This window comes from Strix aluco, chromosome 6, assembly GCF_031877795.1.
Source record: "Strix aluco isolate bStrAlu1 chromosome 6, bStrAlu1.hap1, whole genome shotgun sequence".
Lineage (NCBI taxonomy): Eukaryota > Metazoa > Chordata > Aves > Strigiformes > Strigidae > Strix > Strix aluco.
In genome coordinates, this window is record NC_133936.1 from 35,918,735 (window position 1) to 35,936,446 (window position 17,712).

Sequence of the window (17,712 nt, forward strand, 5' to 3'; positions counted from 1 at the left end):
TGAACTCTATTGGTCTACCAGAACAGGAAGGGAAGGATAAAGAAATGTTGCTCTATGTGTGACTGAGCACAGAAAGAGTAGCAAACAAATCAAATGTATGTAGCAGGTATATTAAAGCGGTGACAGCAAGACTTTCTGAGATGTGGATGAACTTAGAGAAACTAAAGACTGAGAATCACATTCAATTGCTTTTAAGTATTTATACTTACTGGAGCTCCAGGGAAGCCAGCAGGTCCAGGAAGACCTTGTTCTCCTCGTTCACCCTGTAGAAAACAACATGCCAGTAATGGAAGTTGTTGGAAAGATAGGCTTTGCTTTATAAGTTAGAGAACACTCCCATGAATACCGTGAAGTTTCTTTGTCTCATCTGCCTTTGGAGGAAAAAAACCCACCCCAAAATGACAGTTGCTCCTGAGCTCTAAAAACTGAACTGAACTCTAAATTCCTGAACAGTTTATCTGCTAATTATATAAAGTGTGACAAACTGATCTCAGTTACACCTGTATGAACCCTGAGCACAATCCATGGTGTTCCCCAGATCCAACTGAAATCCAAATATGCTGTTTTATCAATCTAAAAAATAAATACAAGAGTATTTTAAAAAGTTTACTTAACTGTAAGACAAGATGGAAACAACTATTGCTCACACTCTTCCCCTGACCTGTCACTGCAGCCCTCCGACCCCTTTACAGTGTTAAAAGCACTGATTTTCTGAAGTCCTTTGCACCTGTAAATCCCAGGAGTCAGCAGGAGACAAATGTGCTTAATTTATTTTAAACTCAAGCCACATGTGTTCCTGATAGGGTAGGTACAACACCGATGTCTATACCAGGCTAGAGGAGCCATGGTAAAGTTCTACTGGAAGAAAAGTGTTATCACTTACAGGACCACCACGGGAGCCCATTGGACCTGGGGCACCTGCTGGACCAGTCTCTCCCTGTAAGGAACAAGAATGATTACTAGGTGTTTTTCTTCTTCCCATGAGACAGCCACTTGTGTGACTCTTTACAGTATCACACATCATTACAGAGGATGCTTTACCTTATCTCCAGGTGGGCCGGCAGGACCCGGAGGACCGATGGGACCTACATTACCCTAAACAATTAGAAAATAGTATGTTTTATATCAAAATATGACAATGTTAATTCCTCTGTTTTGATCAATAACATTTATGTTTCAGTGTAAACAGGTTGCTAAAGATACTTAAATGGAAGTAAGTCTATAATGCAAGTGTATTTTTGCACACTATGTTTTGGATTGACACTTTGAGATCACACTATTTTGTGATGTGAGAGAATTGATTGATCCTCCTTCAGTTTTTCCCCACCATCTAAACCTAATCCAAACCCACCTGAAATTAATAGGTCTTTTTCAATGGTAGACAATAAAAGTTATCCATTGCCCTAACTTTTCACATAGATAATTTGACTACATTTCTTCAGTACATGTTCAACATCTCTTGACTAGCTCCCTGACTTTTTCTTTCTTGAGAATTTAATGCGTACCTATGGAATGAAATAATTCCTTTATGTTTCCTCCAACTCATACAAGCCGCATTTTTATATTTATCATCCCTCATGTATATGTATGTCCCTGATGTATATACTGCTTGCATGTACTCATTAGATATATGCATATATTTCAAGGGTCTTTTATGTGTATATGCTATGTAGATGTAATCATATATAGTAACCTGTAGTAGTATTCTGTATGAGAATACTTACTATCATGATGTCTTTTCGTGCTTCATTATAACCACAATTTTCCTCATCAGTCAGCTAGATTTAAGAAGCTAGTAATATTTTCTCTACTTTTGCATTGTTACTTTCCCTCAAAAACATTGTCCCAATTAGCTGTAATGTTCTGCTTGCAAAAAATTCTATTATAGCTACCCAAGCAGCTGTAAACACAAAAACTAGCATTAAGTCTAATTTAGTTTGTGAAACCATACTTGCACTGCTGGAATGAAATATGGTGGGACCACTACTTTACCTCTCCTAGCCAGTATTTATTCACTGTAAGTTTACTCATGTTCTAAGCGTAGACCATGTAAAGCTAACTGATAAAACTGTTAGATATTTAAGGACTACTCACTCGCTCTCCTCTTGCACCAGGCAGGCCATCAGCACCTTTGCCACCAGGTTCTCCCTGGCAAGCATAAGACGTAAAAAGCATAAGCAAAAAGCAAGCATAAGATGAGCATAAGGGGGAGGGGGGTAGAATGAAAACATTACTGAGGAATGGATCTCATGCTGAGGGTATCTCAATAACCAAATCATAGAAATCTAAAATTGGGGATGACATTCTGGCCAGTATTCAGCATCTGATACTGAATACTTCGATGGAAAAGAAGCCAAATTGATTCAAAATGGAGTCTATGCCAAACTGTTTGCCCATGGTATGAACTATTCTCATTGTTTATTAGCTTCATTAGAACTGTTTTGATGTACTCCTCCCCCAAGAGATCTAGCACAGCAAAATATGTATCACATATTAAACCAGGTGAAGAGTCCTATATTTTTTAACATATAGGACCCATACCACACTGCTAAATCAATAGTACTGCTACACAGTCAGCACCTCTGAAATAAGGCCAGAAGTGAAGACGTGAACAAACCCAGTGCCTTGTGGGAATTCAACACTAAATTAGCATAAAATTGGCAGAGTGTGGGGCTGTGTGTGTTACCTTATCCCCTTTTGGTCCAGGACTTCCAGAAGCTCCTCTTTCTCCTGGCATTCCCTGTAAGCCAGGTGGCCCTGTGCCTCCAGGGGAACCAGCGGGTCCTGGAGGACCCTAAAGAGTAACAAAAAAATAATTAGGAAAAAGAAAAAAAATATTAGCCTGAATGCTAGACATACTAGCAGGAAAGGAAGCAATTCTGTGGGTACCTTTCCACCTTCTGGGCCAGCAGGACCTGGCCCACCTCTTGCTCCAGGAGTTCCTGGAGGACCCTGTGCACCACGTTCACCTGGGATACCGTTTTCACCCTGTGACAAAGAAATGTGTTATTCTTTGTTTTCAAGTGCATAGTTTGTTAATTCATTCATGTCATTATAGAAATGTTGCTGTATGATTTACCTTAGGGCCTGGGAATCCAGGTCCTCCAATATCACCTTTTGGCCCCTGTTAATGAGAAAATAAATGCAAGTTATCCATACACTTAGTAAGTCTGCATTGTGGCTGGCACCCTGTTTCTCTCACCTGTTATCCCTAATATCAGACTTCTCTGCTCTGCAAATAGTTGTCTGAATTTGGAAATGTAATCTAGGAAGAACTTCTCATGTATTTTTTGTTACTTAAATAAAAGTAATTACTACTTACTGGTTCTCCAGGCTTTCCATTCTCTCCAGCTGGTCCTGGTCCACCAGGTAATCCCTATATGAAGGAACAGTATTATCATCCATATTACATAGATAAATTATGCATTTTCCTATCTAGCAACTTTTTTTTGGACACAAATATGTATATCAAACTCATTCCAATCCTTTAGAAAGGAAGAGGTGCTAATTTCATAGCTAGAGGTTTTATGTGACATAATCTACTGAGCTATCCATCTGGTTTGCAATTATGAAATGCTAAGCATTTTGTCAAGTGGCTGATCTGTCTTACATCAAAATATGATGACATGCACCCTAATGAAAATGTTTAGGTGCCTCCTTTTTTCTTTTTTTTCTCTTTTTTTTTTTTTTTTTTTGTGACTCTGTGTGTGTGTGAGTCTATTAAAAAGAATCAGAAACCAATAAACAGTAAACACAGCACCTGGAGGCCAGGTGCACCTGATGGTCCTGGTTCTCCTCTCTCCCCAGAAGCACCCTAGAATCAAACAAAAGAGAAAAAAAAATTGAAATTGTCTGAGAACATTTTAACATATAAACACCTCCACACCACCTCACATCTATGCCTCCTTATTGTGATCTGATTATACCATTGCACAATCCCAAAGAGTAATCTATCTTGGTGTTCTGGTATTTGCTCTTTTCACTCCAACCATTACATGTAATTCAGCAGACACATTTATACCTGATACTAGTCTGAAATAGTGCTAGATCCCCAAGAGCTCTAAATGAACTTTTCATTTCAACTTATACCAGTTATACCCAACTCAGGTTTCTCCTAACAAAGTTTTGAGTATTAATTAATTAAAATAATGGCAAAGAAGAGCTCTTTTATTTGTCTTCATAAAAGGAGATATCTTTATATCATTATTTTTCGTCTCCTAAATTCTCAGTCTCCATCTGTAGATGCCAGACCACCTTGGCAATAATTGATAATTGCCTCTTACAGGACTACCACACTTACAGTAGGTCCAGGAGGACCTGGGAGGCCAACATCACCATTCTTCCCAGCAGGACCCTATACGAAGATAAAATTAGGCTATGGTTATGAGTTGATATAATTTTTATAAGACTTGTCAAATTATTATTAATTAATATTATGTCATTATTAAATTATTATATTATTAAACAAAATGTTTATTAAGCTTACAGGTGTTCCAGGTGGTCCACCAGGGCCTCTTTCTCCGTTCTTGCCTGGTGCACCCTTATGAAAGAGAAAGATCACATTTGAAATACTTGTTCTGGCCGATATACAATAACCTAAAGTTGCAACATGAGATAGCCCCGCTATGGAGCAATTTATTTCAACATTTGACTGATCAAGCATAAGCACAGGTGAAGTGGAGAAATCCCACTCACCTCATTGCCCTTAGGACCAGGGAAACCCATTACACCTGGTTGACCACGTGGGCCTGAAGGGCCTGGTGGACCAGCACGGCCAGTTTCACCCTGATTACCCTGGAATAAAGAAAAAAAGAAATGAAGACATGGCATCTGTTAGGTGAAATAAATGAATATCCATGACTTATTAAATAGTGAGTGAGGGTGCGATCAGGCTAGAGGCATTGTCATTCAAAACTTATTATGTGTTTTGTATTTCAACTAAGCTTCTGCATACCCTGTATTTTAAATAGTATTAAATGACAAGATTTACAGAATGTTACTACAATGAGACAGGATATAAAGTGCTCTGGTAATTAACACACGCACAAAAAGACAATCTGACTGTGATAACAACCTGTCGTAGATACTGTGGGATGAGAATAAGGTCAGTAGGAGGACTAGGATAAAATATTTGCACAATGTACATACTGGAGGGCCAGGTTTCCCATCGCTTCCAGCGCTTCCTGGAAGTCCGGGCATACCCTGCAATTGAAGAAAAAAAGCGTTATTCTTCAGTTTAAAATGTGTAGTATTAAGTTACAATACATAAACATAAATATATAAAAATACATTTTAAACTACTTGCTTGATTTTAAGGTCTCTAATAAGGATTAAAACTCCTCCCCTTTCCTCCCATCCCATTAAGGGGAAAAAGCAGAGAAAGGTAACAAATTCTTTTGTTAGGAGTTTGTCGCTTTCTCTGTGAGTCACTGTATGTAATCAAGTCATTGGACATTAATCAACATGCACAAAATTTGTATTCTTTCATTATTTGGGAAGAAAACTAATTTCAGATGGTAAAAATCAAGGAATGAAACAATTTTGACTATGTACTTCTACTTAAAAGCAACACAATTTATAATATATTTTAACTTGCTTTATATTTTTAAATATTTTTATTCTATTTTAAGTAATTCATTTTCATTTCCAATAAAATCTTGTTTAGCTTCCAGAGCCTGCAGCCAGGCTCACTTTTGAATTTCAATGTATTTGTTGTCAGCAGTTGCCAGTTCTCAGTATAGCTCACGGAATGTTGTTACATTCTATACATATTACAGAATGGGTTATCTCTGAAAATCTTTTTGATATGTACTATGAAAATCTGACCAACAGCTTATTTACTTTAATTGAAAATAAGCAATATATGTAATAAAGTATATCAAAATATATAAATTAATGTATAATTTAATTATTTAAATGTTAAATTTAAGCCTATTTAAATAATAATTTAACTAGAAATATATTTAAATGCAATAACCTCAAATCCTATTAAATATAATAAACATAATGCTTTTTATAGTAAATTATAAAATCTTCTGAAATGTAAATAGATAATACAGAAAATCATCCAATGCTATTTCATACTAATGCTATATCTTGTGATAGTGCATGGCATACTCTGAGAACTGGGGAGCATGCTCAGCTTCATCTAAGCTTCCTCATTCACTTGTGACAGATGTTCTCTGAATGCCAAATGTCTCTGCATGGTTATGTGTTGCACTATGAAAATATGACTCTGCTTAAAGGAATTAGTAGAAAATTTTTCTAAATTGTATCAGCACAGATGAGGCATCTGATATATCAGATATATATGAGATAGAGTTTATCTAATCTTCTTGGAGACATCCTGTCTTACTCTCAATCCAGGAAGACCCGGGCCTCCATCTTGTCCACGCTCTCCTGCAGGTCCACTGGGGCCAGGAGGACCTGGGCTACCACGTTCACCTGCAGGACCCTGAAAAAGAGGTGTTAAAATTCACATCAAGGAAATCAGCATCCTATTGAATCTGAAGTTGTCCATTCAAATGCACATGGATTCTCCAGAAGTTTGTTGGTTTTTTTAGAGGAAGACATACCTTTTCACCTGGAAGTCCATTGCTACCAGGTAAGCCACGGAAACCAGGGGAGCCCTGACAAATAAAAGAATAAAAGATATGGATCATAGGCAATATGACTTGGGCAATGGCAACTATTTTTTTTTCTAAATTGTTTATCATTAGACATATTATTATGAAAATTAATAAAAGAAATAGATAGAAATGACATTTCCCTGTAGCAAGAAAGTCTACAGAATTATTGTCTCTTTGGATATAACTCTCCTGTTGAAATCATAGCCTGTCCTCCATTAGTTTTAACCAGCCCTATATTAGTTACTTTATTTATGAGTTTTCTGAATTCATATGAAGAATAAACCAACACATTCAGTCTTGAACAATTATTTTCTTCTACTTCAATACTCAAAAGAGCTCTATTGTATTAATATTTATATTTACTATCTTCATTGCTTACAAGAAATTTGAATTATAAAGTTTAATTTGCAACCCCATTTATATATTTAATATGATTAGTTTGTTCAGTTTAGTTTGTTAGTTTGTATATCTTTGGTTTCCTAATAGCTTCAGCAAATACTGCAATAAATCATTAAATTAGGATTTATAAATAGATCAGCACAATTTTCTTTGGTTCAGATGGGAACAGAAATCTAAAGGTTGTAAGGAAGTTGCTATTTATTTTGTTGTAACAATTAATTCAGAAATTCCTTTGTGAGAATGCTCTTTGGAAAGCTATCAAATCTACTAGCCAAAAAACCTGTTGGCAGTAAAGATATTATATGATAGAAGACATCCTGTCAATATCGGTTTTATTGGCATTATTGACATTTAAGATCTATTGACAATAAAGATGTTGAGATAGAGACATATGATGAAGGTAGAAGAATTAGTATTAGTTTCACTTTCCAGAGCTGAAATTTTGTGATTGTTCATTTTTGTTAACTTCCAGGTACATAAGATCACTGCTTTTTCAATATAAAAAAAATATTAATATTTATTTCAGACCAAGATAGATCCAAGTGCTGCAATTCAGATGAGGAACTAGATAAGAATTCTTCCCAGTTTCATAAGCCACATTCACATCTGGAATTTTTTGAGAACAGATATGGAGCCGAATTTCTCCTCAAAGTTTTTTGAACACCAGATTTTGCTGTCTCTGTATTAACTTAAAATGTACCTCATGTGCATGGTCATCTACAGCAGCTTACCCTTTCTCCAGGTGTACCAGGTACGCCATTCTGGCCAGGTTCACCATTTGCACCTCTTTTCCCTTCCTCACCAGGAGGTCCAGGAGCACCTGGGGTGCCGTTTTCACCCTGGCAAAACCAAACCAAAACAAAAGCCCACGAGTAAAATTAGAAGCCTCCAAAAAGAAACCCCATCTTTAGTATGGGAAATGATTGAGGGTTCCAACTTCCTCAGAAGAAGTCTCTGAACACATTTTAAAATCACTTACACGTTCGCCTTTTGGGCCTGGATCTCCTTTTGCACCGTTCTTACCAGGTTCTCCCTAAACAGGAGAAAATCCCAATAAAATTACGGGTTGCAACAGGGTATTATTCTAGAGCTACTAGATGTACTAAAATACTAAGAATTAGACATGATATCTTTCAAATTATTGACTCATTTTTATTATTTTATATTCTGCAAAGGAATTAGCATGCACTGGTTGAACCTGGATGTGGAATGCATGGGACTCCTTAAAAATTCAGTAAAGGAAAGAAGTGATACAACCTTAAACACCACTGAGTAAAATCTTATGTCTGTTTCTGAGCTATTTCAGACATCATTGAGACTGTCGATTGAAGTCCGTGTGTATTTTCTCTGACAAAGAACTATGTGGCATGTAAGACTGTCAGGAAAGAGCTTGCTGGGGTAAATGACAGTGTAAGAGTAGGTACAACTCACTAGGTATAGTGGACTGTGGACTCAGACCGTGGGAATTTAAACAGGTGAAATTGGGATTTTAAAGCAATAGATTTTATCTAATGTAACCATTTTAGACAAGCTATTTTTTGTTGTGTGTTTCTGAATTGATAGATAATTTAGGAAAGCAAATAAACATTATTATCATATTTATGTATAGTTTCTTTATATAGCATTATATATGTGTGAAAGATAAATATTTATTTATTAAAAAATTGTTTATTGTTATGATAAGATAATTTATTAGACCATCTCAAGCGAATAGGACAAATTCAACTGTGTTTTTTTTTAATGGTACCAGAACTACTTCCACCATATTTGTTCATACAACCAGTGTAACAATTATCAGTAACTCACCGGAGTGCCTTTTGCTCCAGGGTTTCCACTTGTACCTGGAGGACCAGGAAGCCCACGGCCTCCTGGCAGACCAGGAGCACCAGGAATACCAGAAGGTCCCTGTAGAGAGTGAACAGCAGTCAGGAATGAAGACAGCATGGCATTGTTGGACTCTGTCAAGTCCAAACAGTGACCCTCACCAACACAGTGCAGCAAAAGACATTGGTATGAAAAGTACCCACCATTTCACCCTTGTTGCCAGGACTTCCAGCTCTTCCAGGAGGGCCCTGAAAAAATAAATGTATAAATAACCAATGCTGCTAACCTAGGACTAAACCAAAGGACATGTAGGGCTTTGTGGAGAGCAGGTGGCACAACACTTCTCAGTTCCCATGTGGTATATATGTACCTGAGGCCCAGGTGGCCCAGCATGACCCTGAGGACCAGGTTCTCCTCTCTCTCCAGGACTACCACTAGAACCAGCAGGACCAGGAGGACCAGCTTCGCCCTATGGAAAAATAATAAAAGGAGAAAATGAATGCATTTTAGTCTTATTTCCAGGGCAATCAGTATTAGCTTCACAGTTTCTTCCTCTGCTGTGGCATCTTTGCATGATTTGTGAAGAAGGTTACCACCATCATCACCTGAATGCAAGAGCCAAATTAGCATGGTGACCCCGGTGCTGAGGTACAAGGTACCCATGCACTCCAGCTGGCACATGTTGTACAGCTTCTCTTGTGGAAGTTCACTTGAGTCCCTCCCACAATGCAACATAAAGCATTGGGTCTACCACTTAATGGTGTTTTGGGGTGGCTATTTGTGAAGGTGATGAGGATAGGGTTTGTCTCATGCTGCATATAAAACACATCAGTTCTAGGCTTGCAAACAGTGTAATAGCAGCCAGAAAAAGGAAGACTCATAAAATAAAGATGTATAGTGACATAAGATGGCTAACTAGAGAAAGGACCAAATACTGTATTAGTATGCATCTTCAGCTGAATACCTTAAAACCTGGAGAGCCTGGAAATCCTGCAGTTCCAGGGGGACCTGGGGGACCCTTGAAAGTGAAAAAAATACTATTAATGCAAAGGTAAAAGTAATATGGAATTAATCTTAAATTTTAAAAATGTCTGATTAGGGGATTTTTCTCTGAGTAAGGAAACACCTGGCAAAATAACAAATATACATCATGCTGCAGAAGATGAAGTTTGGCTAGTCCTAAAAAATCACACCTACATCTTAGTTACCCTGATTTTTACAGTTTCAGCTAAATTTCTGTGTTGTAAATTTAAAAAACATGAAAGCTATCATTAGAGAGATTAAGTTATAAAAAATGTTTAAAATTTTTCTAATTATTAAAAAGGTGTAGGAGAAAAAAAAAAGCCAATATAACTTTGTTAGATATACAAGTGAACATGCACAGGTTTCTAGGCAGATGGGAAAGAAAAATTTTTGCCCACCTCAGACAGCTAAATAATGTATTTGATAAGACCATTCAAAATTTGATCTGCATAGAGAACAGCAATTCTATCCATCTATATGTTCTCTGAGAATAATCTGGTTTTGGATTTATGCATTTTCTGATTTACAGTGTTAAAGCTTTCGTATTGCACTGTATGCTTCAAGTATCTTAACCAACATAGTTATGAAATATAATTAAATAAAATGCTCATTCTTAAACCAGTGCATCTCCAGTCTTGGGCTAGCTGGCACTGGACAACATCAGGTAGAAGTAACTAGACTTGAGCAACTCAAATACTTGAAGTCAAACATCTGTAAGTTGTCTTACAGGTGGGCCTGCTGCTCCTGGAGATCCGTCTTTTCCATGGGCACCCTACAGAAAGAAGAGAGGCGTTGGATACAGAGCACTACCCCGGACACAGAACCCACATGCTTTAATGCCCATCACTCACAGACCATCTTTTTGTGTCTGTACATTCCCACTTAGTTGACCAAGACCCAAGGATTTCTCAACTATGAAATTTTAAAATAATAATTAACTAAATATTTTGTGAAGGAATATCCAACTCTTTACGTGACTTGTACTGTAATGAAGAGACAGCAAGATGCAAAAATGTATTCTTACTACATTTCTTAAGGAAATAACAGTTACAAAGCACCATTTGTGTGGACAGTTCTTAAGGTTAAATAAATAAGATTGCACTAGATGTATATTTCAAAGTAACAGTTACTTCTAATTCACATAAAAGACTAAAATTTCACTCCAAAAACCTAACAAACAGTGGTATGGTTTAAATCCTGCTGCCTGTCTTGTAGACATTTCAGACCAGGTCTGCTGCTCAGGTTATGTAGTGTTTGTATGAACAAGTTGCTGGTTATTATATTTCAGCTGTGCATTGTTGATTGTGCTGGACGCTATGAACTATGACTTCCTTCAGAGCAAATAATGTATCCCCAATCTCAGTCACAGACTAATATTATCTTTTTCCTGCAAGTTACTTCTGAGATTACATTGTTTTAATTCTCTGCCTTCTGCTGCTGCCCTTTGTTTCTACTCCTACCTAATCCTCTTGGCTGAACCCGAGTTTATGCTGAAACACTGAACTCTCCCTCAGTGTGTAATCTATTCATTTAAAAAAGGAAATAGAAAATAAGATGGTGAACACTTTGTGAGTTAGAAGTGTAATGTCTTTAATTGGGGACTGAAAAGTTATCATGTATGATTTTACAGATGCTATATAGTTTTCTAATCCTTTGCACTACAACTGTTTTAAGGTAAATCTATGAAGTAGGGAATTCTCAACATATTGAAACAAAATATGTGCTGCTTCTGGATAAGAACAACAGCTCCAGTTACTTACAGGGCCACCAGGATTCCCAGGTCTTCCTCTTTCACCAGATGGACCTCTTGGTCCCTAGAAAATGTGAGAATATTAGTCTGTTAAATGGCTTCCAAAATAATATGGCCAAGCAAAGAGACATTGTTCTTATTTGCATATCTCAGCACTGTTCGATGCATGTGGTGGGGTAATTAAAGTTAAAAGAAAGATGAGTAACTCAGTTAACCAGGAAGTGCCAGCGGCACTTCCATTTAAATACTACAGGATACACATATTTACCGGTTGGCCAGGTGATCCATTTGCTCCAGGAAGACCAGGTTCACCCTGTTATGGAAAGAAAACACCAATGACAGCATGAACTTTGGTGAGAACACTTTTTTGTTTATTCAAGGGGAAGAGACATAGAAACTAGACAACCCAACCCATTGCCCCTTTCTGCATGGTGCTGGGTGTCCTCAGCATGAACTGAGGTCTGTGAGGTCTGAGAAGTCTGAACAAGTGCCAGAACAAAATATTTAAACAGAAAAGAAAAAATCAGGAAGACTCAGTCCTTTAATATTATGCAATAAAGTCAGCTGATCCAGGCATGTCCCTTCATTTTGGAGCCTCAGCTTTATTATGGCAGGTAAATCAGGACATGATATAGTTCAGAAAGTCTAACTCCTTTGGAATGATTCCCATTCTTTTCATGGAGATATTCAATGAGTTTATTTAATGTTTAATGGATTTTTATAATTGTGCAATATGCAAAGCATAGCTATATAACAAATGATGGAGGGTATTACTCTACCTATTACAAAGATGACACTATAGTTTTTTACCTTCGGACCAGGAGCACCGCTATCACCTCTGGCACCATCTTTTCCATCAAAACCCTGTGGGGAAGGAAAACCATAACTGTGAATAGCATTCCCCTTGTGTTCTGGAAAACTGGATTCCTCTGTGTAAAATATTACGTTTCAGGACAAACTCATATAAAGGGGCATATTTTTAATAATGAGTGCTATCAGCTATTGGAACACTTTTTGAAAGAAAACTCTGAATTGTCCATCTCTCCATGGCCATTAGTTAAGAGTGGATACTTTTCTGCAAAGCATGCTTCAGTCCAGCATTCGAGATGGAGCTCTCCAGTTGAGGTAACTAGATAAAATTGAACAGTCTTTATTACAGAAGGTTAGATAAGATTGTCCAGAAATTGGTCTTTAATTCTATGATTCAGTCTCTTTAGCTGGGAGTTGATGACTGAAAGAGGACAATAGTGCAACACCATAATTCAAGTAGAGTAACAGACTCAGCTATATTCAATATATTCAATACTTACTCGTTGACCTTTCATCCCAGGCACTCCAGGCATTCCAGGGTGTCCTTTGTGGCCCTAAACACACAAATATATAAGGATTAATAAATCACATACTTACTGTATGAAGGGCACAAGCCAATGTTCATTGTGTGTCATGTTCACTTGACTAACTTAAAATGGGAAAACAAAATCTTTGATTAGAAGACCATTGCTACTGGGGGTTTTCCATACCGGTATTCCAGGGATTCCACGGTCTCCATTTCTGCCTGGTCTTCCTGGTTCTCCCTATTGAAAGAAAGCAAATTTTTATGACTGTTTTACTATTGCTTCAGTTACTGGCAAAGAACAAGTCCTAGTAGGTCAAGACAAGTCAGAATAAGCAGGTGAAATTTCCACCCAAGGCAGTGGGTAAAATTATAGCAGGGTGACAGTTCACTATATGACTGCCTTCTGAAAAACAGCTGCCAGAATTTATAAACTCGATTTTTAACGAGATTTTGTTTACATCTAGTTTATTTCAAGCCAGCTTTTAGGAAGAGATGATCACAGAAAACTTATTTTTCATGGTGAAACACTCAAAATGAACAAAAACTTTAGCTGCTTGTCTCACCTTGTACTGTACCTATTCAGGACTCCCAGGTGTGACACAAAAGATTGTTGTAATGGCCTTAACTCTCAAAGCAAGATTTGAAGGGATCAGACAACTACCACTACTGTCTGCTTTTCTTCTAATTTATTTTGCACCACATCAAAATAGCATATTGCATGCTTAGGTTTTCTCCCTTTTTTTTTTTTTTTCTTTTTTAAAATTGTGTCAATCAGATTGCCTGCAAAAATTCAAAATTGGAGTGCACAATTATACCTAATGTAAGCCAAATCTATTTTTTTACAGTCATTTTGTCAAATTGAGAAATAGGGAGATGTTAAAAATTCTTAAATGCAATTGTATCAATGTGCTCTGCTGTCTTACCATTTAATGAACTTCGTTCTTCCCATTTATTAATCACTGGATGAATAATAATGAACTTACATCTTTTCCTGGTGGACCAACTGGGCCTATTGTTCCAACAGGGCCTGGAGGTCCCTGTAGAAAAGCAATTAATATTAACTATAATAATAACAAATATTGTCTCTTTCAAATTAAAAATTCATTATGTGCCATAAAATACTTGTATATTTGACATACATCATGGTAAACAGTCAGGGTGAACTGTAAAATTTCAATTCACTCCAGTCATGATACACATTCCTGCTTGCAAGATCATGCCTTTAACATATACAGGCCTTAATATAACAGGCCTACAGGAAAGATGGGGAGGGACTTTTTATCAGGGACCATAGGGATAGGATGAGGGGTGATGGTTTTAAACTGACAGAGGGTTGATTTAGATTATATATAAGGAAGAAATTCTTCCCTGTGAGGGTGGTGAGGCACTGGAACAGGTTGCCCAGAGAAGCTGTGGCTGCCCCCTCCCTGGCAGTGTTCAAGGCCAGGTTGGACGGGGCTTTGAGCAACCTGGTCTAGTGGAAGGTGTCCCTGCCCATGGCAGGGGGGGTGGGAACTAGATGGTCTTTAAGGTCCCTTCCAACCCAAACCATTCTATGATTCTATGATATATAGTGATAGGTAATGTATACGTACAGGAGGGCCAGGTTGTCCTGGTTCACCGGGGGAACCTTGGTATCCAGCAGAGCCCTATAATGCAGCAAAAAAAAGAGTTAAGATGTGAACAATTAAATGCAGCATTGCATAGTGCTACTATATTTTATATTAATCTCATAACTGTAAGGAAAACGGTAATCTGAACTGTCAACAAATGACCAAAGGTCAAATTAACAGAACCAAGCTGAATATGCCTCCATGAAAAAACAATTAAAACTACTCCTCTAAAAGAAGACGTATATCAAAAAATTCAGACCCTTTGTGTGTTCGCTGAATGTGTATTAGGATTCCCACTTTCCTTTATTCCTGTTAAATTTTTGTATGAATAAACATTTAGAAACGTTAACAGAGGATGACAGGCAGTGGCATGTCTTAAGACAACCTTAACTGACACCCCACAGAATTGCAGAAAGCTCAGGGAAACACATGGACTTAAGCAAGCACAGTATATATCCCTCAAAACCTTTGAATCTTGTTGGTGCATAGATGGTACAGGCCAATTAATAGAAGATAACATTTATCCATAAAATTCTTCAACATAGTATCTGGATTTATCAGTCAAAAATATATCTAATATTTATGACAAAGAAAAGTGGAAGCTCATATAAAAGAACATGAGATGATAATGAAAAGATTAATTTTACTTACAGGGGGACCTGCATGACCAGGTGGGCCAGGGGGGCCACTGGGGCCAGGGGGTCCTGGATAGCCAGTCTATAGTGTAGATTAAAAAATAGTTGTAATATTAATGTAATATAGCTATAAAGCTTAATGTAGTTGCAATAGTCACCAATAACTGAAAGAAATTTTTGCATATTAGTACAGATAAAAATCCACAGTGACAGGCACTTGATGAAGAAGCAGTATATATACAGATTGCTAAATACATTGTCTAGTACTTACAGTCACTTCAGAAAAGGGATCACTAGGTTTCTTTTTAACCTTAGCTAACATACTCCACAAGATATTTTCAAAGCTGTAATTTTTTCTTTTGAGTCACTATTCCCCTTCTCTAGACTCCCAGAAGGATGCTCGCATCTCAGCTTTTCAGCTGCCTGAACTGGAAGAATAGATAACTGTAACTCTTGACTTGTTGAACAGAGTAAATGAGCTTCAGCTTCTCTGCCATGTGACTGAGCTTTATTAGCCTTACACTACATCTTCAGTGGTGAAGCCAAAGGGTATTAATAAACTTGCTTGCTAGTCTACTGATGCTAGATTTTGCTTTCTAAAACTAATTTTAAAATGTCTCACCTGCATTCAGGAGCTATATTACATATACATATACAACCCATTAGAAGAACTTGTATGATAAGCTCTGTTTATGATGACCCTTGACTTCTTAGGACTTACAGATATGCTGAATTAGGGTCATATTTTTGTTATTGTCAGTAAGGCAAGCATTTTCACCAATGAAATATTTTCTGAAATTTTAACAGTACTAAGCCATAAGAAATAAATGATGTCTGGACTAACCAAAGGACTCAAAAGACGAAATCTCAATATACGTATGGTTTAACTCAAATCAGTAATACTGTTCCTTATTTTAACTGGTAAAAAGGAAGTAAAATATTTCTAAGGAAATTCTCAATTTGAGAAGAGTGCTAATATTTCTACTTCCTGTATCAACAGCCACAAAAGCATTTGATATCACAAAACAGAAAACATTTGAAAATTAGCACTGTGGTTTACTGCAGCTATATATGGTTCTTTAATAAAAGCTTTTGTTAAATTAAACTCTTCGTGGGTTTGATACAGTCAAAACAGTTGAATTACATGAGAATCACTGTGTGCTGCAGTACCGGCAGTATATTCCATACCTTAATATTGCACATAATGTGTTTCATGGGATATTGTCATGTATTACAGATGTTATAAGAATCTGATTTTCATAATACAAGATTAATAGTATTGTTATACCATACTAGTATACATAGTATAATATACTACACTACTATACTCCAAATATACTATTTTAATATTAGTCCACAGATTGTCTTTTGTTTAAAAAAGAGAATCATTGTAATATTTGCTATTTTCTAGGACAAGAAGTACACCAAGTGGCAGAGCAGTTAGTGTCTGGGTAAACTGGGTTGTCTTCAATGTGTGAATACAGCGAGCAGTCCCTTGCTGTTAATTGTTAGAACTCATTTGGTATAAAATAACTCTGGATTCAACATGAACTGGATTCATCAACTCATCATTTGCAAGCAATTGATTAGACATACAGATATAAACACACAAGACATTTTTTTCAAGGTGCACACTGAGGAGATAAACTGATAGTTAGGTATGACATTTGCTTGCTGCCAGCATCTCCAGACTGTGAACAAATGAACATATTTTAGTTAGAATATGTGCACTGGTGGAAAGAGACAGAGACAATATGTGGAGGTTATACAAACAAGTAAAGAGAAACTGTGATGTAAAGTACAAAATCAGTCTACAAGCAGTGGAAAGCCACCAGGAAGACAGTAATGGAGAGATGTGTGACTGAGGAAATACCAGGCATGGTTACCACCCATGGAGAAATATTGATGCTATAGCTGACATCTTTTATTATTCTTCCAAATTATTTCAGTTTGGATATTTATTTAAACTGAGTGTTGAAGTTGAAAACTGATAAATTAAATTTATAAATTAATAAATTATAAATAAATAAATTAATCTATGTAATGTTAATTATAAACATGATTTAGTTCCAGTGATTTTAGTCACATCTGCTCTGTTACTTTGCAGTCATGTATTGCATATTGCAATATAAAAGACCATATGACCTGAAAGTATACAGACAATCCTGGCTGAAGACATTCTAGGGTGCCCAATTAAGTTTGACTGTTTTTTTTTAATTCAAGTGCAGAGGTCAGAGGACAAGAAATCACTAAGGACCTCAAGATAAAATGCCAAAATAGAGAGAACTAACCATAGTTGTTAACTGAAAGGTTTCTCATTTATCTGCCTGTTTCAGCACATCCCATATTAAGACAACAAGCAGCAAAATGTAGACGATATGATAAGCTGTGGGCAAAAACTGTAAGGAGCTCAATATGAATAAATGAATAAACAAATACAAAAACAGATGGTTGAAGAAGACCAATGCATGGATGATAGTATTAGCAAATGAACGAGGTAAAA

The 17,712-nt window shown here is 36.8% G+C and overlaps 1 protein-coding gene across 1 annotated transcript in view; it reads right to left on the reverse strand.

Annotated features, from left to right (window-relative positions):
- COL3A1 (collagen type III alpha 1 chain) overlaps positions 1–17,712 on the reverse strand; it is a 52,329-nt gene that overhangs the window by 10,641 nt on the left and 23,976 nt on the right. The window contains exons 6-35 of the mRNA XM_074829638.1: positions 15,226–15,291; positions 14,557–14,610; positions 13,945–13,998; positions 13,146–13,199; positions 12,936–12,989; positions 12,436–12,489; positions 11,894–11,938; positions 11,636–11,689; positions 10,603–10,647; positions 9,817–9,870; positions 9,223–9,321; positions 9,056–9,100; positions 8,835–8,933; positions 8,008–8,061; positions 7,760–7,867; positions 6,576–6,629; positions 6,356–6,454; positions 5,149–5,202; positions 4,696–4,794; positions 4,487–4,540; positions 4,301–4,354; positions 3,761–3,814; positions 3,323–3,376; positions 3,080–3,124; positions 2,890–2,988; positions 2,687–2,794; positions 2,095–2,148; positions 1,042–1,095; positions 884–937; positions 210–263 (exon numbers count right to left, since the gene is read on the reverse strand). Coding sequence (XP_074685739.1) covers positions 210–263; positions 884–937; positions 1,042–1,095; positions 2,095–2,148; positions 2,687–2,794; positions 2,890–2,988; positions 3,080–3,124; positions 3,323–3,376; positions 3,761–3,814; positions 4,301–4,354; positions 4,487–4,540; positions 4,696–4,794; positions 5,149–5,202; positions 6,356–6,454; positions 6,576–6,629; positions 7,760–7,867; positions 8,008–8,061; positions 8,835–8,933; positions 9,056–9,100; positions 9,223–9,321; positions 9,817–9,870; positions 10,603–10,647; positions 11,636–11,689; positions 11,894–11,938; positions 12,436–12,489; positions 12,936–12,989; positions 13,146–13,199; positions 13,945–13,998; positions 14,557–14,610; positions 15,226–15,291 — 1,929 coding nt within the window. The remainder of the gene's footprint in view (positions 1–209; positions 264–883; positions 938–1,041; positions 1,096–2,094; positions 2,149–2,686; positions 2,795–2,889; positions 2,989–3,079; positions 3,125–3,322; positions 3,377–3,760; positions 3,815–4,300; positions 4,355–4,486; positions 4,541–4,695; positions 4,795–5,148; positions 5,203–6,355; positions 6,455–6,575; positions 6,630–7,759; positions 7,868–8,007; positions 8,062–8,834; positions 8,934–9,055; positions 9,101–9,222; positions 9,322–9,816; positions 9,871–10,602; positions 10,648–11,635; positions 11,690–11,893; positions 11,939–12,435; positions 12,490–12,935; positions 12,990–13,145; positions 13,200–13,944; positions 13,999–14,556; positions 14,611–15,225; positions 15,292–17,712) is intronic.